The sequence below is a fragment of the Esox lucius genome, chromosome 15, assembly GCF_011004845.1.
Source record: "Esox lucius isolate fEsoLuc1 chromosome 15, fEsoLuc1.pri, whole genome shotgun sequence".
NCBI lineage: Eukaryota > Metazoa > Chordata > Actinopteri > Esociformes > Esocidae > Esox > Esox lucius.
The window spans coordinates 15,747,529-15,770,921 of NC_047583.1; the positions used below are offsets into that span (position 1 = coordinate 15,747,529).

A 23,393-nucleotide genomic window follows, 5' to 3' on the forward strand; every position below is an offset into this window, starting at 1 on the left:
TGAAGTTAAATCTGCCTCTTGCCAGGTTTAATGTAAGCCTTCATTTACATCCTTCTGTAAATGACACTTTATAAATCAAGACTATGCAAAGTCTGAGACTATTTAAAACCATGTCTGAGAAATGCTATTTTAGTTAGTCCAGTTTAAATGTGCAATTTAGTCTAAGACTAGTTTTAATCAGTGTCTGTGAAACAGCCCCATAGTGTATAATTGATCCAAAGAACTATGTACACACCGTGCAGTATTTTCTATAAGGTTCATCCGATATGGAAATGTTCAAATTAAAGCTGACAGTCTGTGCCAAATCTGTCATGGTCCAAATACTTTTCGATTTCAGGTCAGTTGTAAGGATGCAATGGTAAAGTGCCAATTATAAGTGGTCAAATATTAGACGCTAAGGGCACTAATAAAAGACAAATGGCATTTAATGTCAATTTGCAATTCAATGGCCTGACTTGATGAGGACAAGGCAAACACATTTCTGATTTACTCTACTGTCCAATAGAGTATAGTGAAAAAAGTACAAAAAGTTCTTAATGTTCTTATTCCCTGTGAGACACAGACGGCACAAGAAAACATCTGGATAATAATTGTATCTTTATTCAGACAGCCTGGATATCATACAGCACTGTCAAGCAACGCAAACAAGGAAAAACAATACTAAAATAAAACCATACAGTATATGCACAAACAACTTCATTTTCCTGAAAAGTTTGATGTACAAATATGTAAATACACATTTTTATAATGATTATACTTATTAATTTCGCTACTATTCCATACAATTTACATAACAATTTTAAATACAACAATGTTGCAATGATCTGCTCTTGTTGACTTGGTAGATTAGATATGTGTAAATAAAATGTGTTTCTGGTTAAGCTGTTTGTCACCATTAGCTACAATGTGAACATAATTTTCACAGCAAAAACAATAATTGTTTCAAGGGTATGTTCCCAAACACAATTATTTAAAGAAGTTCCTACTGAAAGCATCTAATCCCTGTAGTCAGGCTGGCAAAATAGGGAATTTCAGTGACACCTTTACAGGTACCATTGCTTTCTTTTACATAGATTACATGGAAAACTTTTGTCATTTATTTCCAAAGTGCTTTATGATATACATTTGCTTTAACATGTATGTTCTCAGACCCAAAATAAACAACTATGCACAAAATTGTCATTACAAGCAGCAATGCTTGTATAGTAAAATTGTGAATGATATAAATTGCTTGTATATCTACATACTTCTCCTTTTTATATAATAGAATAGTCAATACTACTGTGATAGCAAACAATATAGAAACAAGAAGCATGATCCCCAAACCATTTGCAAGCGTAAACAGTCAACTCTCACACTACAACACTGGTTTAAACCCATGTTTTATAACCCCCTAATGTGGCAAAACAAAAGGGACTCGTTGCTAGTTGGGCGGGGTTTGATGGCATTAAGATATTGGGGTGTGTTTGATAGATTTGTTTTGCGTTAATAACCTTCTCTATGGAGAAGGGGTACATTATATTAGCAGTATGTTAGTATTATTCTCACAGCCGACAAATTCAAACATGGCGGCATCGATTCCCGACCGAACCTCCTCATCACTTTCTGTCCGATCAGCACTCCCTTTGAGATCCTGGAAATTAATGGCTGCACAGGGGCCCGCACAGTGTGTGTGTGTGTGTGTGTGTGCGCGTGCGTGCGAGCGAGCGCATGCGTGAGTGCACCCTGGCTGTTATATTCAGACCCTGGCCCTACCCAGCAGCCAGCGTGGAATGGCCTTGGTCTCACAGCATCTGCCACTCGAAGGCAAACATGACATGGACCACTTCTAGGCTGCGGGCGATCTCCTCCAGGATACAGTGCTGCTGCCACAGCTGGTGGAGCTTCTGGTAGCGCTCAGGACACAGATGTAGAGGATTCCCCCTCCTAACCACACACAGCCAGTCAGCAACATGCCAACCATTAAACCTTGTTGTACAGAAAAACAGATATAGATGAACTGTACTGAATTTGTCCGCTTACCCCAGCTGTGGGTCCGTCTCCCCGTAGTCATCAAGGTAAGGCGCTGGGAATGTGCAGCCCCTCGTCTTACTGGCCATCAGGACGATCTCACACTCTCTTATCCTGATCAGTGACAGGGAAGTTTTATTGAACCACATGATCACCCACTCCCCACAGTAGGTCTCTGACCCCTGACCCACCTGAGGAACACGCCCACCCTGGCCCCGCAGGTACCTGACCCCTGACCCACCTGAGGAACACGCCCACTCTGGCCCCACAGGTCCCTGACCCCTGACCCACCTGAGGAACACACCCACTCTGGCCCCACAGGTCCCTGACCCCTGACCCACCTGAGGAACACACCCACCCTGGCCCCACAGGTCCCTGACCCCTGACCCACCTGAGGAACATGCCCACTCCGGCCCCGCAAGTGGCAGCGTGAGCGGTACAGGCGCCCACGTCCTCCCCGTCCAGCTGACTCTGACAGCAGGTGCTCTGGGAGCACAGGATGGTCCCACAGAACAGACACAGGGTGGGGTGCTTCCTCTCGTCGTCCATGGAGTTAGGGCACCTGGACAGGAGGGCAGAGAGACTGAGGACTCAGTCCTATTCAACACACTCATTTAACCAGCGGTTATTAAAGCCCAGGTCAGACAGGGGTGCCTCTACTTACTGGAAGTGACTGGCTTGATTGAGGAGTGCACTATAATCCTCAGGAAGATCAATCAACCGATTCCTTTTCCTGGGATAACTGCATCATAGACAATTACATTTTATATACTGGATAATAGGGAAGAATGGAAAGTTACAACCGGTTCATTCAGTCACACTGTGAATATGACTTTACCTGATTGTCTGAATTTCCCCTTTAAGTGCTTTGGCTATAGAGGGGTGCCCACACCATCTGGAAGACAGTGGACATTAGTACAAAAATTATTTTCTTTAACATTTTCTTTAAAAACATACAGTCTCTACGAGATTCAACACCTTTCAGTAAATATGCAGCCTAGGGTGATGGCTACGGTTGTTGATGTTACCTCCGTATTAAGGGAGAGACAGTCCCACTGTGACACTGGAAGAGTTGAAACACATTGGAGGGCAGGGCCAGATAACTACAAAGCGCCTCCATCTGGCCTTCAGAGGAAACTGCAGCAAGAGACAGAAGGAACGAATCAATGAGAGCCCTTGGAGGAACATTAGTTTCACGTCCACACACACAACAGTCAGAGCCCTGAGCTAGGTACCGGTAGTAACGGAGAGCTCCTCGGGAGGGGGAACTCCTGTAAGGCAGTAGAAGAAGAGGGCCGCACAGCGGAGGAAGGGCCTGATCCCTGTCCTTACTCTTTCTGCCACTGAGCTCCCAGACACGTCTGACCTCAGCCTGGACAGTAAGACACGCAGACACATCAGCTAGAGAACTATTGACAGTTCACTGGACAGGCACGGCCCGGAAGACATTTGACTGTTTCTTACCCACTGGTACATTGTGACACGGTGGCGTAGAGCTCTGCTGCTGCCTTGGCCTCCTCCCCGTCCTCTCCCCCAGACACTGCTGGGTAATCTGTGGAGCAGAGGAGCACCTGCACAATGTGAGCCACTGTGACCAGCTGCAGGATGTGGAGGTGGTTGTAGGCAGAGCTGACAGCGGAGGGCCGTAGGTCCACCGCCTCCTCCTGGTAGAGTGCTGGAATGGCAAGCACCAGCCCCACCTGGCAACACACAGAAAGGTTAGTTACACCCAGGGAGTGGGAGTCCTAACGCACGCAGACAACAGAACATCCACCTCCTCATTGGGGAACTCACCAGTAGATGGAAGAAGTCTATTTCTACAATAGAAGGCGTGTTCTCTGAACTCATGGCGGGTAACAGGGCTGGGGAGAGAAAGAGGCAGCCAAATGAACTATTACAAAGAAACACAGGAGAATGTAAGGTGGATGGATCACAGTAAGGTGGATGATTGTGTGCAGAGAGTTGATTTAAACACTCACCTCCGAACATGTCTGTGAAGTGCTTTTGAATGACAGCATGGGAGCTCTTAAGATGCTGGGTTGCAGAAAATTGAACAACAGCCTTCAGACCAGCAAGCTGAAAAGGAAAGTAGAAGACGATTTACAACACCAGCCCAGAGAACATCTGTAAGCAGGTCAGATTAGAAACAAACCCAGTAACACGTGACCTACCTGTCTGTTCTGCAAAGAGCCAAACAGTGTCTTCTCCACTTCTTGCAGCATGTTCTCTGTTAGCAGAAAGGTCACAGTTCAGTTAAACAAGGGAGGCACAGCAACGGAATATAACGGGAGATGAGCGGGTAGAAGGGGGGCTGCTGACCGATGGCCTGGATGGTGAAGGCACAGGTGTTCCAGGACATGATGGCCACGCGGGGGCACAGCTCGTTGGGGGCCGTCTGCAAACCCACCCTGTGGACCGTGGTGGCACATACCACCAGCATCTCCGTTATGCTGTCAGAGAACTTCCTCCTGAGGGACACAGGTCAAAGTGTTTCACGTCCCCCCCCAAGACACTCCACCTGGTAACTACCCGTGGGAATGTGAAAAAGAGCAACCCTTTTCGGTAGTTACATTCATTTACAGGATGACGGGCCTGTTAAGAAGGTTCTTTGGATTTTGTGATCTTGGTTCTCCCAATGTTTGGGCAAAGTGCTTTCGCATTAGGTCAATGTATATATTCTCTCAAGTGCTCATCACTTTACAGAGCTGGTGGTTCAGTGACATCACGTCACTGTCGATAACATGGAGGTGGAGTGTTTGGCAGGGACAGACATTGACAAGTCAAATGCGGGGACAGCCTCGTCACAGCAACGCTCAACAGGTTCGTTGAAGAGAGGAGCATGTATAACTCCTGGGGGTCCGTGCCATGCCATTCTGCTTTGATCCTCCACCCCCCCCGACCAGGATGTCAGTCAGATCAGGTCCCTCTCACTCAACTGACTAGGTCAGTTAACGGTTACATCTTCCCGACCCCACCCGAGGGATCAACTAAATCTGGACGACCCAGGACCCTCCTGCTGTTCCTGGGTTATGTGGTGCTTGGCCAACATTCAACCCTTCGAGCCTCTAGCTACAGGTCAGCCAAGCGGGCAGGATCACACAGAAACTGAAAAACCATTGAACAGCAGACGCCCAGCTGTGTGACTCACGCCTCCTGCACTCCAAAGCTGAGGATGGAGCGAAAGTCTGGCTGGCCTTCCCCACAGAGGGCAGTGTCCCCGTCCCAGCTGGGCTCAATGCTGTTTCCTGGAACACAAACGCAGACAGTTGAGACTGGAGCGACACCTGCTGAAGCACTGGGCCTCTCTCCACTACAACCACTTAGTGGTATTACACAGCTGTCTTTACCTGATCCCTGAGTGACAGACTTCAGTCCTCTGATCCTGGCAGAGAGGATTTGGATCCAGCGAGGGAGGGTGAGGTGCTGTCCAACCAGCTCTGCATTCTCACTGCAGAGGTCACAGGAGCAAGAGGCAGGTCCAAATGATTGGTTTTCTAACAGATTTGGTTTTGTGGACACTCCAAACACACGTGGGAATTGGGCTGGACAGAAAGGAAAAGGCCGTGGAAGACATACTAGTTGAGTGTGAGCGGTTCCAAGGGGATCAGAGGAACCACGGTGTTGCACAGGGACTTGCAGAGTGGACACATGTACTCCCCATTCTCCAGGTCGATGATGTGCTCAGCATGGAGGCGGTTCCGAGTGGCATTCTGGACCGCCTCAAAGTACCTACAACAGAAAGACAAGGGTTGAAAAATGTGGGTGTGTTTACAAAGCGAAGTCATGCCACGGGTGATGTGCATCCTAGCAATGAAAAGCTCTGCTGCAGGAGATTGTGTCCAGTGACTGACTGACCAGGGACTTTCCATGACAGCATGCTAGACTGATGGCTAGATGTCCAACAAGTCTTTTCCTCTACTGGCCTTTTTTCCAACGTCTAGTTGTAAAATGCCTCATCTGCTGTCGACAGTAACTATCGGATTCAATATCTTTAATGTGCACAAACTGAATTCAAAGCCGTGATCTTATCCACCAGGAAGTAGACATGTTTTTGTTGCACCATGGCCTGAAACACCATGGTTTACAGGTCAGATCTTTCTTTACATCTTCAGGCCTAAGATGAGGAAGATGATTAACACCTACTAAGACTACTGCAGTGACTCACTTTTGCCAGCAGGTGGAATGCATGACATGGCCACAGCTGCCTGTATGGGTGCCCACAGCCAGGTCAGGTGGCATGAAGAGGGGGTATGAGGTCTCTGCCACACAGAACAAATCATGAACATCATTAATCATTAACTATAATCCCAACAAAGATGACAGTAGTCACAGAACATTGTGTCATAGGACACTGGCTTTGTAATTCCAGGCGTCGGGACCTTGATTGCTGCTGGTTTTCATTCTAGCCCTCTAACAGGGATGGATTTAGACCACGGTCCATTAGTCCGGGAACACAGGCTCAGAGGGAGAATCACGGATGTAGGATAGCAAATGGAGGAGACTGTGAAAGAGGCACTGACCTTTGCAGGCCAGGGTCTTTCCCCGGCACTGTGTGAGCACTGTGGACCTCTGGACACACGCGGTCAGCACCATGGCTGGGGAGTGGGCCTGGACCTCCTGCACCTCCTGACACAGAATGCAGGTCAGCACCTCCCTCTCAGCTGGGGTAGAGCCCCTCTGAGGCCCCACTGCCACACACAACTCTCCCAGCTCCATGGCACAGCTACAGGACGGGACAGAACAACAGACTCACTGACGCCACCGCGGCCAGGCACACACACATCCTCTGAATCAGGGCCGAACCGAGTTAGAGCGCACCGACCCAGGGCCAGCCAGCTCCCAGGATGCTACAGCACAAAATGATAATGGAAGGCAACAGCCAGTAGTCCACGACCTCACCTCCCTGTGGAGGACACAGGCTCCCACTGGGAACTCTCTGGCATGTTGTCGTAGAGCATCTTGTTCGACTCGATGAAGTTCTTCTGCATGGCCGACATCTGGGCCATGATCTTCTGCCGATGGAGCTTGGCCGCGTCCGCCTTTCTCTTCCGCTCAGCTTTGTCTTTGTCCGGGACGATCTGAGTCAACCAATCAGAAAGAGGGAAGGAGAGCACAAACACTCGAATTGAAGTTGACTTGTATAAATGCCACAAAACAAGTGTACCACTCCGAAGCCATGGTGTGTTTTACCTCCTCTGGCTTGGTCTGCTCCACACTCATACAGGCTGCTGGACTGGACTTCTCCCTCAGGCACTTCACAACCTCAAACATCTACCACAGAGAAAAATATCATCAAAGGAAAACATGTACTGTGAGCTGTCCTGTACTGTAAGGGCACTGTAGTGAACCCACCTGCAGTATCCACTTGATCATGTCCTTCTGTGCTTCCAGGGAGGGAAGAGACTTCATCCTGGATAGGAGGTGGAACACAGACTTCCCGTGCTCTGAACCAATCTCTACAGCAGAGAAACAGAACACGCCTTCAGAACTAACATACGACGTGTAGCCCCCCTAAACCAAGAATAACCCGGGACAGAAATGGAAAAACACGACTGTCATCTGTGCCAGCAGACTCACTGCGAGCCTTGAGGCTGAAGTCAAAGGTGACCTCCTCCACAGGGTGGCCTCCCAGCTGGGTCTTCTCCTCCGACAGCCCCTGGCCTATAAGGTGCAAAGCCTGAGGGGCACACAATCACAGGAGGCTCAGTAAAGGAGAGGGAGACAGACAGCGATGGGAGACACACAGGCAGACGGTACCCTCTGGATCATGGCCTCGGTCCAGTAGGTGGCCCGGTCCTCCACAGCCCTCTGCAGGACCCGTCGGAGGACGTGGATCAGGATGTCACAGCAGAGCAGGCGCACGATGGTGGAGAAGGCAGGGCAGAAAGGGGGAGGGACAGGGGGGCGCAGGGCTGGGGAACAGAACACACTCCGTTCACCTGCAGGGCTACGCACATATCTACGCTGCTCCTTCATATGAAGTGTGATGATGATGATGATGATGCTGTTCCAGCTCACCTTTGTCACTGCCCTCCTGAGTTCTTCTCTTCTTCTGAGCATCTTCTGCCTGGTGAACGGGCGGAAGGGGTTATAGATCAGCAGGGTGTCAGCAGCCAAGGAAAAAAAGAATGACCAACAAAACAAATGCAAAGTGTGTGAACGGATCTTCTGGACCATAATATACCTTGCTATGCTGGGACTTAGAATAATGAAAGAAGAAGGGATTGAATTCCAACAGGCACTCCTTTTTAACTTCGTACAAGCCGTGGCCAGAAACACCAGGCTTCCTATATAGGAGGAAAAAACAATCCGTGAATGAGCTCTTTAAAAATGATCTGATGAACACAAAACAGTTAGAAAAACATTTTATATTTCTATTGTCATGGTCAGGACGATCTTAGCATTACACCTACTTGAAAGTGGCGACTTTTGGGATGACCGTTTCCAGGCCAGTTTCATGGCTCTCCTACAGACAAAGACAGTACATCATAGCAGTTTAAAAGGGGTGAAGGACTGGTCTCACTACAGGTGCTGTAGAGGTGTAGTAAAGGTCTGCATGCTCACGTTTTCTGGCAGGCCCTTGACCAGGCTGCTGTGAGCCATGGGCTCGATACAGAGCAGATGGATCACCTCTCTCATCATCACGTCCTCTTTGGTCACCTGACTGATCCCTGGGACATACCGCTCCCCTGGGGGGACACCCACAAGGAGACACCCCTCAACACATGTACCAGGGTAACTGCCAACACGGTGTCACTACAGTTAACTGACTAACTGTAAATTAGGCCAGCATGGGGAACATTTAGGAGAAAGGTCGTACCGACAACGATGATAATGAGGTAGAGCATCTCTTCCGTTAACCGGTTCCACTGTTTCAGCAGTTCCTGCAACAAAGGATTGGCACTTCATTAGCTGCCTGAATGCAGTGACTGCTCCTTCAAACCCAACTGTAGGTGGTCTCTCTTACTTGGTCTTTGTTAGAATGATTTCCATTAAAAACATCAAAGAGTTCAAATCGCAGCAGGATCAGCATGATGAAGTGATTGGGGTCCATTTGGGAAGCAGCGATCTGCATAGGTTTCGAAAGGAGACAAATGATGAACTGGCAGACAGGGAAACGTGGTTGACCGGGGTGAGCAGAGGACAATCAATCAATCAATCAATCAATCTTATTTTTATAAAGCCCTTTTTACAACAGCAGTTTGTCACAAAGTGCTTTTACAGAGACATCCGGCCTTGAACCCCAAGGAGCAAACAACAGTAGTGTTGAATTTCAGTGGCTAGGAAAAACTCCCTATGAAGGCCGAATTTTAGGAAGAAATCTAGAGAGGACCCAGGCTCAGAGGGGTGACCAGTCCTCTTCTGGCTGTGCTGGGTGAGATAATAAGAGTCCAATTGGAATAATAAAGAAATGTATCTGGGCTAAATCCAGAGTCTATTTAAATTTAGAAGTATGACCAGATGGACAAGGACAGGGACAGCAACGGGCCCCCCAAACCAGATACTCCGCAGGTGTGGACCAGGACTTCATGTCCTCCTAAAGTTTAAAACGGGAGGAGACTGGGAAAGTTCAGAAAATGCATTCCTCATATCAACAACGATTTATAGTGGAGAAGGAGAACTGACCCAAACCCCCAGCACAATATTATAGCAGCGTAAGATCTTGGGACTGAGACTGCTGTTGAATACTGACCTGTAACATGATGACATCCTTGTCAAACATCTCATCCCTGCATTTCACATCCTGATAATAATACACCTGGGAATGAAGAAAAGCCATACATGGAAACACTGGCCGACATGAAATCTACCACAAAATAAGGTGAAGCTTCGGTAAGAAGCCCAACCGGTAAGAAGCCCAACCCAGCCACCCAGCCCTTCACCTGGCTGACGAGCGAGAGGCCGTTCCTGCGCCACATCTCCGCTGAGACCTGGGCAGCCAGCACCACACAGCGCAGAGGGTGCTCCGCCCACAGGGTGTAGTCACAGCTCTCCTGTAACACAGACGGCCCCGTGATCTAACAGCGCTGGAGGAAGACTTCCTGCAGTACACAGTGAGCTGGCCTGCTGGGTAACCCAGACAAAGCCCATTCTGACTGACACTACAGAAGGAAAAGATGAATTCAAGATCGAAAGGAGGTTTTCAATTGTCACAAATACATACTGGATCCAGATACTCGTGGAGACGTCCAATGGCCCCTGTGCTACACAGCTGGACGTACAGGCCTGGAGGTCAGAAAGGAACAGCTATCAGAGGTTCTGCCAAACGCCAGATCGCACAAGAATACTGGACACAGAGTCCTATGACAGCGTAGACAGTGATATGATGTCCCAACAGAACAAATTGTGTCCCAACAGTGGAGCACTGTCCATGGGCTGGTGACGCTAGACAGGCAGACGCTGAGGTTCTCCTCACCAGCCAGGGCCCTGGAGATGGGCAGGTGTATGCTGACCGGCTCCTGGGAGACCTTGTAGGGGCGTACGTGGAGGATGTGTTTACACATGTAGTAGTCTATGGCCTCGCTGTGAAAAGGCTGGTTGTTGCAGCGCATCAGGGCCCTGTGGCACTCCTTGAACGACAGGAGGAGAACTGTGTCCTGGAGGGGGGGGGGGCACCATATTTAGTTATTTATTTATCAGAAATGATGGCCGGAGGGGTTTTAGAAGCATTGTGCGAGGTCTTACATCAGATGAACACCAGTCCTGGAACATGACAAGGATGTGTCGTAGCTGTCTCTGAATAGAAAACCCAGCTTCCCATTCAGGCTCCACCTCGATGTGCTGACCAAACTGACGCTTCACCTCCTCCATTCCCTACAGACAGAACAACTATCTGGTGACTTTTCAGGATGGAGGTAAAAAACTGCATGTCATTACAAAAAGCCCTGTTGTCCGATACCCAGAATTCAAAGCTGCCGAGCATACCTGCATGCAGTTGAGCAGCTCCAGAAAGACCCTGAACCCCTCCAGGAACTGGGTCCTGAGAGCCTCGGTCCACACAGAGGGCTTGCTGATCAGAATGTACCTATGAAAGGACACATTTTTGAGTAGCCTCAGTGGGAGATCCCCCAAATGTAGAGGAGGAACATCAAGTAGGTCACACCCACCTGAGGTCGTTGAAGATCACCTGGATCCGGAAGAACTTGTCCGAGTTGTATCCCTGGAAGTGGAAGCGATGGTTGGCGTCCAGGTGCTCAGAGAGCAGCTCCATGACTGTGTCCACGATCACCTTGATCACATTGCATTCCTCAATCAGCTGCCTGGCCTGAACAAAGAAAGAATAACAGAGTGGCGTGTGACCTGAGACTGTCTGACCCTCCCCAAAATAACTGTCACAATCCACGGATGACCACAGCGCTCACCAGAGTGGGTACAGTGAAGATCTGCACAGATAAAGCTGTGATGGAGATGCTCCTCTCATGGTCATCAAGGATGAAGTCCTTCTGCAGTTGCATGTAATGCTGGAAGACAGTGGGGGCGGGGCGGGAGAGGGTACATTACAGGCTAACCCCATCATTCACAGCAAAACATTTCTTATAAAGTATTTTTAACTTGTTTTCAGGATTTAAAAAAATCTAACCATCCTTAAAGTAAGGTAAATTTTTCATAACAAGCTAGAATGTACCGCTTGTTTTTAGAAAATGCGCCTTGAATATCATGTAATTTGTCTTGTTCCATTGGCATTATTTAAAACATTTGCAGTTGAGCTAGATACGTGTATTTTTTTATGTCTTTACTTTTATGACTGGCAATATTTCTATAATTTAATCAAATGTCAAAAATGTTCCATCAGACAACGAGAAAAAAGCAGAGAACTTCTTCTCTGGTCACGTATTCCTGATCAACATATTCACATTGATAAACAGCCAAGACTGTACCATTCTGTCCCACTACAATGACCCACAATATCCCCTAAAGGTGTGCATGGTTGTTTCACACCTTTCCTGACAGCTAAGTCCAGGAGAACAGGTCGTTCACATAGGCAATTGTATTTCTATAAACAAGGACATTTTCTTTTAAACTAAATGTTCAACCCAGTAAAAACAAATGGGACAGTACTGACCCTACATACCATAGATCACCTTTGGTAATTAACAAGTAGCCTGGCAACCCTACTGACATACCTTGGTGAACTCAATAGCAAAGAGCCGCTTGTACTCGGTCTCCATCAGCAAGCTACAGAAGATCAACTCATGGATAATCTTACGGGCTCCTAGTGGAAGGAGAGAATGGGGGTGAACATAATGGAGGCAGAACATGGGTGCATGTTGAAGTGGAGAAGGGACCACCGAGCCACACGCTCCAGCGGCTACATGCCTTTGTACAGCCGCGCATCATGCAGCATTAAGCGGCTGATTAGGCTGGTTTGGTCCAGCTCCGAGTTGGGCTCCAAAGCCACCTGGCAGAACACCTGCCTGAAGCCCACTGAGTAGCCGATGATCTGCTGAAACCAGGTGCCCAGGCGCATGGCGAAGCTCTGGTGGGCCATCACTGCCGAGTGGAGGATCTCCACACGCAGAGGCTGCAAGGAGATGTGCTCTGAGTGGGACTAAACACACACACCAAGACGATCAGGGGTCAGAGAACTCAGAACAGGTCACTTCATCTAAAAGTGATTTAGTGGAGGGGGTAATGAACCCAGAACCACACACCCTATTGACATGCAAATATATGAAAAGAATTGAGGAGACAACTGCTTTGGATCATGTAGATGGAGGAAGAAACAAAATTACTCCTACTACTGAGTTAATCTAAACTAAATATACTTATTATACATACTCTATGCCATGACAATATACAGATGGATGTACAATTTCTAGTGCAGGTGGGAAAAATGCCTTGAAATGGGGTAAATGTATTATCCCCCATCTCTAGTTCAGAGAATACATAGCTATGATGCAATACTAAACCATTTCCTGATTTCACAGACAGAACACTTCCAAATTAAAAGAAGAATTGCATTTTAACCACCAATATCACAAAGGCTTTCACTAAATTGACTAAAGCTTTCACTAAATCTTTAAAGACGTTTGAGTTTCTTGGGATTAATTAGTCCTTTAATCCACGGCATAAACAGCGTTTCGTAGTTTCATAAAAAACTCCAATCTACCCTGATGAGGTCCCTGGCGTCTTGGCAAGAGCGGAGTTCCCCTCGCTTCACTGCCCGACGACCCTGCGTTAAAAGGTCATTATCAATTACAAGGGTTAGGATTATTAAAACATTGTTTTATTCAGATCACCGTCGGGACCTGCAGTAGCTACTCCTCATGAGGTCCAGAAAACTAAAACCAACACTGACACACTGACAGAGCAGAACCGTTCCACAAATGTAACACAATGAAATACAACTACAAGCACTTTAAATTGTGTCCGTGTGTTAGACAGTTGGTTAGATCGTGCGTGTGCGTTTATGTCTCCAGTCCTCCAGTCCTCACCCTGAGAATTGTTTTTATCCAACCAAGAGTTTAACACAACGGCAGAACACCGTTTACTGCCAATTTGGACATATCTACAGGCTAGATGTTTTTAAAATTAAAGTCATGAACTGTGCCAAACAGCGGAGAACGCAGGCCAATCATACCTCTTTGTCAATGAGGGCTGTGTGAGTGTGAGCTTCACTGTGGTCACACTGAACAGAGCGCTGCAGGGTGTAGATCACATGATCATACGAGTGGTGCTCATCGTTGTACAGCACACAGTAGAATGTGTCCTCCATCACCCTATTACAAATAACACTGAATGTCAGCCTAGACACAAATACAATGAGGCCCCAGGGGACAATTAAAATATACAGTGTGACTAACAAATGTCAGTTGACTAGTATAGCTGGCACCTCGGGCCAATCAGTCTAATTTTGTAAATGCTGCAAGATGCGTCATTCACCCAAGTGGAAGCCTGGTGTCTGAGTACGTGCTAAATGAAGAACACAGATTCAGTGACCCTAAATAGAGGTTTAATGTGGGTGAGTTCAGGGCTGTGATTATCATTAGACAAAAGTACCTGGGCCGCAGTTCGGCTGCTAGCTCGAAGCTCTCCTCCCAGACCAACATATCTGTCGTGTAGCGCAGGAGAACCTGGAAGAGCTTCTGGGCACGCTCACGTAGGCCAGGCTCCAACAAACACTCGTCCTGGAGAGAGTACGCAAGGACAAAATCACGCAGTGTTTGACATGGAACCAGCTCACACACACAGCGGCAAGACGTGTCCAAATGACGGGTTAAACAAACAGGATTAAGAACATTTTAATGGAGTTTGTTGTTCTTCACATACTCCCATGAAACAAGAGGAAGATAAGATTAGACGAATGCATCTCACTGTATAATCTGGCACAGGCTCATAACCATCTGTATACGTTGAAATAACATTTTCTAAATCCTTACTTCCTCCACACAAACAGGACTGTTAAAACTGGACAACGTCCATCTCCAGCCTGTCTGCTGTCCAACCTTCCCAGAATCTCTCCTGGGCCCTGCTGCTCCATCCAAAGCAATGGATCACACCGCAACAAAACCTACAAAGTTGCAAGGGGAACTGACCCTACCTGCCTTCAAGATTCACTAAAACCCTACATCCCAAACCAAGCACATTGTACCGCCGCCTCTGGTCTCTTGACTGTTCCACGGGAACATAACTAACGGGCAAATGTCATACGTATGGTGAATGCTGTGCCACATACACTTCACCATAGTTGCCAACTACCAAAAGGAGCCCATTGGCACAAACATTAGCTAGGTCTACAGTCAGTGCATCTGTTTAACAATGCTGGACAGCAAGACACACTGCCATGTCAAACAAGGGGATGGAATCTATCACCAGGAATTAGGCCTGATCCTTCACTCGCCTGACATCTTCCTTGTTTGAAACCCAGATGACAAGTCACTATTGATTAAAAACACCATCAAGATAGGAAAAAGAAAAGCTGGCTGGAGGCAGCGGTTGGCCTTCAATAGAGCCACCTGCTGTACAGACACAGGCAATAAGCCGCTGAGGCCTTCTGTGTTTGCTCACCGCTCATGGTTCAGATGTTATCAGAGGAGGTCCAGTAATCTCAACACACAGGGTAAGGAAAGATGGACAACACCTGGGCTGAGCTGCGTTTAAAACACCAGGTCCTCAGCAGTCAACCATTGAGTATAATAAATGTACAAAATGTACACCCATACAATGATATGGTCTCTCCCTAGATGGCTAGATGAGAATAGTTGTTATAACAAGCTTATATGTGCTCTCCACAACAGCCTGGGGATAAGGTAAACAAGCATATAACAGGTTTGAATGATGCATGCACAGACCAGCACCAAAAAGCTCTGTAGAAGGGAAAATAAACTTGGGACGTTAAATCATTAAGGCGAGTGAAAGGTGACCATAAAACTGATGGCTAGAGTGATGTTCAATAAGTATATTTTTTATCTATTGCTTTCATTGTATGTGTTGCAATGCCCACTGATAAGTAAACCTTGAGGTTTCTGCTGAGGAACTGCTCGTGCAACTGGTCATGATGCGGCCGGGAAATAGAGCACTAGAATGCCTTTATTTTATCCCCTCATTTTTCATATGGCAACATCAACCAGCCTCGGTCATTCCAGCTATAATGCGCTTTGCGATGCAGACTGCCCAAGTGTCATTTTCCCAGAAACTATCTTCCCGAAAGCCAGAAGGGCATTTAAAAGTCACGACAGGAAAAGGAGCACACTGAGGTCACCAACACTGAATGGAAAAATAAAATCCCCCTCGGGCTATTCTGAAACGCACCGTTTCCATGGCAGTGGCAGCCCCAGAGTCATGTTTGGAGCAGCAGGGCCCAGTCTTCCAGGCCTCCAGATCCCCACAGTCACAGAATCCCCCGCCTGACGAAGCGTGCATCTAGAAGAGTCCCACAACATTGAGAATCAACTATGGACACGGACAACAGTAGAGGCTTTACAAGAGGTTATGAACATGTTATTATCACTTCTGTTTACATTTAGCCCGTTGAAAAAAATCGTTAAACAAATAAAATGAAAAGTTTGTTTTAAACAGGAACCTACTTTATAACGATGGACCTTGTGCACACTGTCCTGGAAGCAGTTCATGCACAGTACACACGTGGGATCTATAGCACAGTCTCTGCAATAAGGGGAGTAAGATATGTGATTTATTCACAAACACATCTCAACAGTTGGCTTTAAAAAATGAGGTGACACACGCACGGACAAGCAAACACGCGCGCACACACTCACACAAACACACACACACACAAGTTGGTATTGTTATCCTCATGGGGACCAGAAAATAGAAATTGCATGCCTGGACCTTAAAGAAACCCCAATTCTAACTCTAAAATGAATTGTAATTTTGATCCTAAACCGGAAATTTACTTTTGCCTCATGGGGACCGGCAATTTTTTCTGGTTTTACAATACTCATTGGGACATTTGGTCCTCGTGAGTATAGTTAGACCTAAAACATGCACACACACACAATACATGCAATAATAAGTTCACTAACTAACTTTCATTAAAGACATTTAGGCTGAATTATGTGGTATTATAAAGTGATGTGATAAATAGGTCAGCTTGTAACCTAATACTAGATATAAACATTTGGTGAATCAAATCTAAATACCTATTTTGACACTGCTGGGAGCAATTAGGGTTAATTTCCTTGCTCAGAGAAAGAACAAGATTTATCACATTGCTGGTTCTGAGATTCGATTGAGAAACTTTTCATTTGCTGGCCAGATGCTCTAACTGCTGGAGTACCAGCCTCTCTCAATTAATATAGGTGCAGAACTATCAGTAAATGTGTTCTGACCTGCAAGAGTAGACAGTCTCCCCCTCCTTGAAAACACGTCCACAGAGCTGCGAGGAAGCACTTCCCTGCTGGAGCTTCTCCAGGCCGGCCTGAGGGTCCTCCCCAAACAAGAGAAACTCCAAAGGCTGGAGGAGACGGCTCTGCACCACCTCCTCCTCATCCTGGGTATTGGGCTCTTTCCCGTCCAGGCAGTAAATCTGTGGCACCTGCTCCACCACAGTGCGGAGCAATTGTGCCCCACTGTCTGTAGCATGCAGCCATGTCTGAAAGACAGGGAAAATAACAACATCTGGGTTTGGTACACACAATAAGATGACTTTTTCCCAACCAAGGCAGCATTTTCTATATGATAGTTGTACACCAACAACTATGATCTCTAGTGCCATATACAGTGTTCAGACAAAAAGCACTTACCCTAGAATGTTCAGATTACAAAACACACACACACACACACACACTCTCTCTCTCTCTCCTCGGGAGAACCGGCTAAGTTACATTACAAAAGCAAATCTCGATTATGGCATGAACCCAAAAATAACACTGGAGCAGATATAACTAGCTAGCTCGAGTAAAGCCAAGGACTCTGACAACAAAGATTATGTGCTGTTGGTGTGCTACGTAGCTATCAATAAATCAATATAACGTCTTAACTTCAATGTGAACATAATTTATAATAAGGTATATAATGCCCAGACACAATGTTTCCCGCAACAGTAGATTTTAACGTTTGCTAGCTACAGTACAATCAGTAAATAGCAAATGTTACTAGCTAACGTTAGCAGGTTAGCAAATACAGCTGGAGAGGTAACCCACCAAGTGAATTATAAACCTCTTAAATATCGTGTAAAACCACAACAGAAGTAAAACATATGATAGATCAACACAAGGAAATAGGCGTGCAATTTATAGAAATGAAATGTAAATAATAAATTCCCATACCTTACTGAGCTCCAGTCCGTCTAATGATTTTTCACCTTCCGCCATATTCCATATGCCGTAAAACTGTTGTTGCCTGGGAGACGTTCTGGTTCTGGATCGTTTTTTGCGACGGTCCTCGAACTTTGAGATTAAAATTGAACGCTCTATAATTACATACAATACACATATGTTACTCAGTAATGGTATTTTACAATAAAACGTAATGTACCTCTTAGCTTCTTCTTAGCTATCTGTATTGCATTAATCTAGCTAGCTAACTATCTGACAAGTCGGTGTCAACAATAACAAACGAATACTAAGAGCTGATTGGCTGTTCCGCCCTGAACCCAATACGGTCGAAGGTCAGAGAGTACGATGTGTTTAGCAAGGAAAATTAAACATGGAGTCCATCTTTCATGAAAAAGTAAGCCTTTTTGTTTTTTGAATTATGAACATAATGTGAATTCCGGCCATTTTAAACCAACCAGGTCGCTAGCTAAATATTTCGCCAGTGTACGCATTAAGTATATTGAGGGATTACCCATCTTGTAGAATGTGTCAGCTTGCTAAATAATAGCTAGCTAGCAAGCTAGCTAAATCAACTCTAAGTTAAATTGTGGCAGTCTCTAACTTGTCTAAACTTTATTAGAGCTGCTTGCTTGCGAGCATAGTACATATAAACGATCATACTACCTAGCTAGCTACCTACTTTGAACTGGTAGCGAATTATTTATAAATACATGATGCTATATAACCTTTTTAGTTAGCTTACGTCGTTTCACTGGAGCGTGACTTCTTACCAGAAGTTAGATTACCAAGCCATCTACAGTAGCTACAACTATTTATATATTTTCTAAGTGTTCAATTCATGAATTAATCCTTATTTACAGCAAGAGGGCTCCCTGTGTGCTCAGCATTGCCTCAATAACCTTCTTCAAGGCGAGTATTTCACCCCCGTTGATCTATCGTCCATCGCCCATCAACTGGATGAAGAGGAAAGGATGAGGATGGCAGAGGGTGGTATGGGTAGTGAAGAGTACAGAACTTTTTTACAGGTGAGTGAGGGGTCTGTGTCTGGATGTGTTAAAATAATTACAGAAGTTGTTTATTAGCTTTTGTAATTTACGATGCGCTGTAATTTTATGTATTTGCAGCAACCATCTGGTAACATGGATGACAGTGGTTTCTTTTCTATACAAGTGAGTAGGAAACCTAACTATCAATTTTTAATTGGCCACATTAACATTATAGCGTTGTCACAACTATAGCCAAGTCCTCTGTATATGCTCATAAAAAGTGCAGTCTGTTAAATCCAGTAATTATAATATAAAACAAGGAAAGTGAAAGTCCATACAAATATAGATTACACATTTACAAATACTTTGTGCAACCAAAGTTTACGAGGGTGCTCTGGGACATGCCGAATTTATTCAGCCGCCTGAGGTGGAAGCACAGTGTTGGTGTAGTCAGACTACTTCAGGTCACCTGTGAAGTGCACATCGATGTACTTAAAGCTTTGGACTCCCAATGACTCAGTCATTGTGCGGGGAGACCTGCTGTCTCTCCTGTCTTCAGACGTCCACTCATTCAGAGGGTTTTTTAACAAGGGAAAAGGGTGTTTTCCTGGCACCACTCTATCAGTTAGCCCTGCAGTCCAGTGTGAACAGGGAATATGGGGGACTGTGGGTGACTCAGTATTTAGAGATGACCCAGGGTGGCATGCTGAACTTATTAAGTCAGCTTTAATAGTACAGCTAACATCGCTCCTTGTGGAGAACACTGGTGGCATTGTTGGTCAGTCACACACGCTTATCCTACAGAGACTGGCTATTTGGATGGAGAGGATCTTAAAATGTATTACTATAATGCCGCCCCGTTGATGTTCAGGCTAGTAAGCAACTGATATTTGTTAATAATAACTTAAATTGGCCAGAGGGGGGCACTGTGTACCATGGAGGTGTCATATATCTGGGGTAAGGACAAAATGTAACCCTTAAAAGTATAACACTGACAACTCCTTTATCTTTCCTTTAGGTTATCAGCAATGCATTATCAGTTTGGGGTTTGGAGCTGATTCTCTTTAACAGCAGAGAATACCAGAGGCTTATGATAAATCCAATGTAAGAACCATGTGGATGTGATCAGTATAAACAGTATAATACACAGTTTAAACTGTGTATTATGTCATATTTGTTTTGTAACTTCACATTATTTTGTTTTGACTAGTCTATATCCAATTGCTACATGCCTTTTAAAATGAACAAGAAAAATGTCCTCTTGTTTCAGAAATGAAAAGGCATTCATATGCAACTACAAGGAACACTGGTTTACAATTCGAAAACTTGGGCAACAGGTATACATTGTGATTTTACACTCAGTGCTCTGATCATTAGGTACACCCATCTAGTACTGGGTTGGACCCCTTTTCATCCAGAACAAATTCAAAGTCTCTTTTTGTCAAGTGCACTGAATAACATGCGTCATTCTGAACAATGAAATTCTTGGGACATGGCATCTGCATAGTTATTAAGAAATATATAAAGAAAAAATTGTAAACAGAAAATACAAAATATACATAACAGTAGTGACTAGAAGCTATTTCAAATAATGTAGAAATGGGAATATGGACTGTTGTTCAGTGCATAGACTCTACAAGGTATCGCAAAAGTTTTACATGGATGGTTGGTCCATGCTGATGTCATGGACTGGCAGTTGATGTAGATTGGATGGCAGTACATTAATTATGTGAACAGCCCATTCAATCTCATTCCAAATATAAAAGTGGAACCTGACCTGGTCATCTTCTGCAATAACCCATCCTTGACATCTGCACACAACTCAATGTTTAGTCCACCTGTTAATTTGCATGATTCTTGGCATTCTACATGGACCTCTCTCATCAACACGCTGGTTTCATCCATAGGACTGCTGCTGACTGGCTGTATTTGTGTTTGTTACATCAGCCTCTGTAAACCCTAGACACTTTTGTGTGTGAAATGCCCAGCAGGGCAGTAATATCTGACATAATGGAACCTTTATCTGGAACTGATGATCATTCAGTACCACACTCAGTGCTTTGGTCAGTCATTTCTTCCCCATTCTTCTGTTCAGTCGAACTGTAACTGAATGCCTCATAGCCTGTTGAATTCATTATATTGATCGCAATCAATAAAAAAAAAAAAATCAGATTTGGGTACTTAATAAACTGTCCAGTAAGTGTATAATTGATTTGACCTCCAACATTAGGGCCAGATGACATAGCCTTCTGATGCAGCCTGCTGCCCTTTTTCATTATAGTGGTTTAATTTGAATTCCTTGTTGACCGGACCAGAGCTGATATCAGACACCTACCTAGCTCTCTTCCTTGCACAGCTACAACAAGAAGGTAAAATTAACAACCTTTTTTTTTTAACACATTGCTTAAAATGTTGCCCTTTTCATTACTCAGAGCTTGCTAGTTGGTCAATGAAGGCCTGTGTTCTCGCAGGTTATTCCATATTTGTGATTCGAGGAAATCTCCCAGATTGTGATGCTGAGCAGATCCTGGGGATCATGAAGGTGCAGCAGCAACAGAGACCCAAGCTGATTGGAGAGGACGAGGCTCAGTCGAGTAGTGGCATGGGGTAAGGGACATACGCCTACAGAGAGGGAGTACACAGTGCCTGACCACATCACTGTCAGATTTACAGCACGTACTGTATAATCTTCCAACACCTGGACCAATTTCTAGAGAAAATGAACGGTACGTGACGCAGAAAATGCTTTTTCACCCTGAGCAGCAGATCTTCAGGGCAGGTTAGTGTGCTGGAGACAGTCCCAGGCGTGGAAGAGGCTGTGATGGATGAGGATGAGGAGGAGCTGAGGAAGGCCCTGGCCCTGAGTAGACAAGACATGGAGGTGGAGGATGAAGAGGCTGACCTTCGTCGGGCTATACAGCTCAGCATGCAGGGTAAGGCTTTATTGGGTTGGCAGGTAGAAAAACACACAGCAAATCAGACACACTAAACTGCTTCACCATACGTGTCCTGGTTTAGACGCATACAGCCTGTTAACACAGTTACTGTCTCTGTCTAGGGGCAGTAATGAGCAATAAGTCAATGCCAAAAGGCGAACTTGTTCCTAAGACACCGTTGGCTGGCCAGGCACCAGCAAGTACTGCAGGAGAAGCGCCTCAGAGTGGAAAACTGTCAGCCGAGGACCTGCGGAAGAGGAGACAAGCTTATTTTGACAGGTGAGTGCTGCATCATCTGGAGTTCAGTCGTTGGCATTCATTTCTGTGAGTCGTAACGAAACGGTGACCAGACTGGTTAGCATAAACCTGTGAATCCATTCTGTTTTGCAGACAGTCCCAACAGCAGGCTCAGCCCATCTCTCCTCAACAACCCACACAAATCACAGGTAAGTGGGAGGTGCGCTCATACAGAAACATGTGCATTGCTGGATAAAAATAACTCAAAGCTTTCCCCCGTCCCTGGCCTTTTCCAGGATCTGGGATGAGTGGCACAGAGGAGGATGAACCAGCCAAACGCAGCCAGTGAGGTGGAGAGAGTTCCCACAGAAGCGTGCGACGACTACTGGCCTCAATTGGTAACCCCTTTACAGGGCAGCCTCACCCCTCCTTTAATCCTTCCCATGAGCGAACAGATGGCTGGCCAGAAGGCTGACACACCCGTGGCTAGTTCGCTGACGGGTTGTAGAGAAGAGAATAACAACAAGGAAAAACGAAAAGGCGCCAATCTAACAGAGAAGTGACGCTGAGGCCGGGAAGAGAGACGATAAAGAATTCCAATGCAGTTATTCCAAGTCCGATGGCCTTTCCACCACGGCGCCTTCTATTTCTAATTTGTGGTTTGTTTTTTATTCCTACACTTGCTGTTTTCCTCTGGGAGGGGTCGTAGTGGATCCCACTGTGCCGATGTGTTTGGTAGGGGATCGATGGGCGCAGTGGTGCAGTGTGTAACCAGTCAGAGGAAACCAGGAATAGTCCGGGATTATCCTCTAGCCTTCAGTATGGAAGTGCTACATGGGACCATTGGTTCGATAGAGAGGTAGGGGTTTGATAGAGACCGTGATAGTCTTTTGCCTTCTCTTTCACTTGGGTAAAAAAAAATAAGAATAAAAGTATACAGTAGAGAGGGGAATTCATTCTAGCAGTATTAGTGCATCAAAATGTTACTGTACATTCTGTAGGGTGGGTTATATTAAATGGCTGATCCAACTAGCCTTAGCTACTTAATTAACTGCCACTAAATATCTTTAGTCATACATTTTTCCAAGAACTTAGATTTGGTCTTTTGGTGTAGTGTAAACACTATTCTTCTACAGTTATAAAATTATGATGTGGAATTTGCTGGCTTGGATGTGCCAATCCAAACCATGTATTGCACATGACTCCCCATCGAACTTAAAAACATAGACCTCTGCTTAAATAGAAGTACAGTAATATCCCATTTGTTTGAGTTGTGCTCAGTGTTGACCTCCTGGGTAATTCCATGATTTATTTGTCTTTCTTGATTTGTGAAATTATTTTATTCTAAAACAAAATTTGAACCGCCGTTGTGATGCCACAGTGCTTTTATTTTAATTTTACGATTGCATCTTTCACTCCTACTTCTTGACATTCTTTAATAGACACTAAAAAAATCAGTTGTTTATCCTCCACATCACCAACTT

At 45.6% G+C, this 23,393-nt stretch overlaps 2 protein-coding genes across 2 annotated transcripts; one reads left to right on the forward strand and one right to left on the reverse strand.

The window, feature by feature from the left end:
• Positions 1-578: 578 nt before the first annotated feature.
• Positions 579-18,034, reverse strand: ubr1 (ubiquitin protein ligase E3 component n-recognin 1). Its single transcript, XM_034297267.1, has 45 exons — positions 17,742-18,034; positions 16,803-17,065; positions 16,038-16,116; positions 15,763-15,873; positions 14,011-14,138; positions 13,592-13,730; positions 13,121-13,183; positions 12,328-12,559; positions 12,135-12,223; positions 11,373-11,471; positions 11,118-11,275; positions 10,936-11,035; positions 10,696-10,824; positions 10,427-10,607; positions 10,175-10,236; positions 9,894-10,004; positions 9,704-9,769; positions 8,978-9,079; positions 8,831-8,894; positions 8,575-8,699; positions 8,424-8,476; positions 8,195-8,297; positions 8,029-8,077; positions 7,768-7,922; positions 7,588-7,687; positions 7,363-7,466; positions 7,201-7,281; positions 6,910-7,088; positions 6,531-6,733; positions 6,176-6,269; positions 5,587-5,739; positions 5,358-5,458; positions 5,159-5,255; positions 4,330-4,478; positions 4,182-4,237; positions 3,990-4,086; positions 3,805-3,872; positions 3,475-3,710; positions 3,246-3,382; positions 3,039-3,147; positions 2,849-2,905; positions 2,675-2,752; positions 2,402-2,572; positions 2,023-2,124; positions 579-1,926 (listed from the first exon to the last, which is right to left on the reverse strand). The coding sequence occupies exons 1-45, from the start codon at positions 17,784-17,786 to the stop codon at positions 1,785-1,787; spliced, it is 5,220 nt and encodes a 1,739-aa protein (XP_034153158.1). The 5' UTR covers positions 17,787-18,034; the 3' UTR covers positions 579-1,784.
• Positions 18,035-18,055: 21 nt separating this feature from the next.
• atxn3 (ataxin 3) lies at positions 18,056-22,830 on the forward strand. Its single transcript, XM_010878876.4, has 11 exons — positions 18,056-18,144; positions 18,611-18,775; positions 18,875-18,919; positions 19,755-19,840; positions 20,007-20,073; positions 21,018-21,105; positions 21,208-21,343; positions 21,500-21,669; positions 21,795-21,951; positions 22,063-22,118; positions 22,206-22,830. Exons 1-11 carry the CDS (start codon positions 18,121-18,123, stop codon positions 22,256-22,258), a joined length of 1,047 nt encoding a protein of 348 aa, XP_010877178.1. The 5' UTR covers positions 18,056-18,120; the 3' UTR covers positions 22,259-22,830.
• Positions 22,831-23,393: the final 563 nt, after the last annotated feature.

Coding starts and splice junctions, on each gene's coding strand:
- atxn3 (XM_010878876.4), top strand. CDS start 18,121: ATGGAGTCCATCTTTCATGAAAAA. Junction 19,841..20,006: donor AGGCTTATGATAAATCCAAT/GTAAGAACCATG, acceptor CTCTTGTTTCAG/AAATGAAAAGGCATTCATAT. Junction 21,344..21,499: donor CAGTCGAGTAGTGGCATGGG/GTAAGGGACATA, acceptor CACCCTGAGCAG/CAGATCTTCAGGGCAGGTTA.
- ubr1 (XM_034297267.1), bottom strand. CDS start 17,786: ATGGCGGAAGGTGAAAAATCATTAGACGGACTGGAGCTCAGTAAG. Junction 13,731..14,010: donor GCAGCCGAACTGCGGCCCAG/GTACTTTTGTCT, acceptor TATTTGTAATAG/GGTGATGGAGGACACATTCT. Junction 2,573..2,674: donor AATCAAGCCAGTCACTTCCA/GTAAGTAGAGGC, acceptor CCTCCTGTCCAG/GTGCCCTAACTCCATGGACG.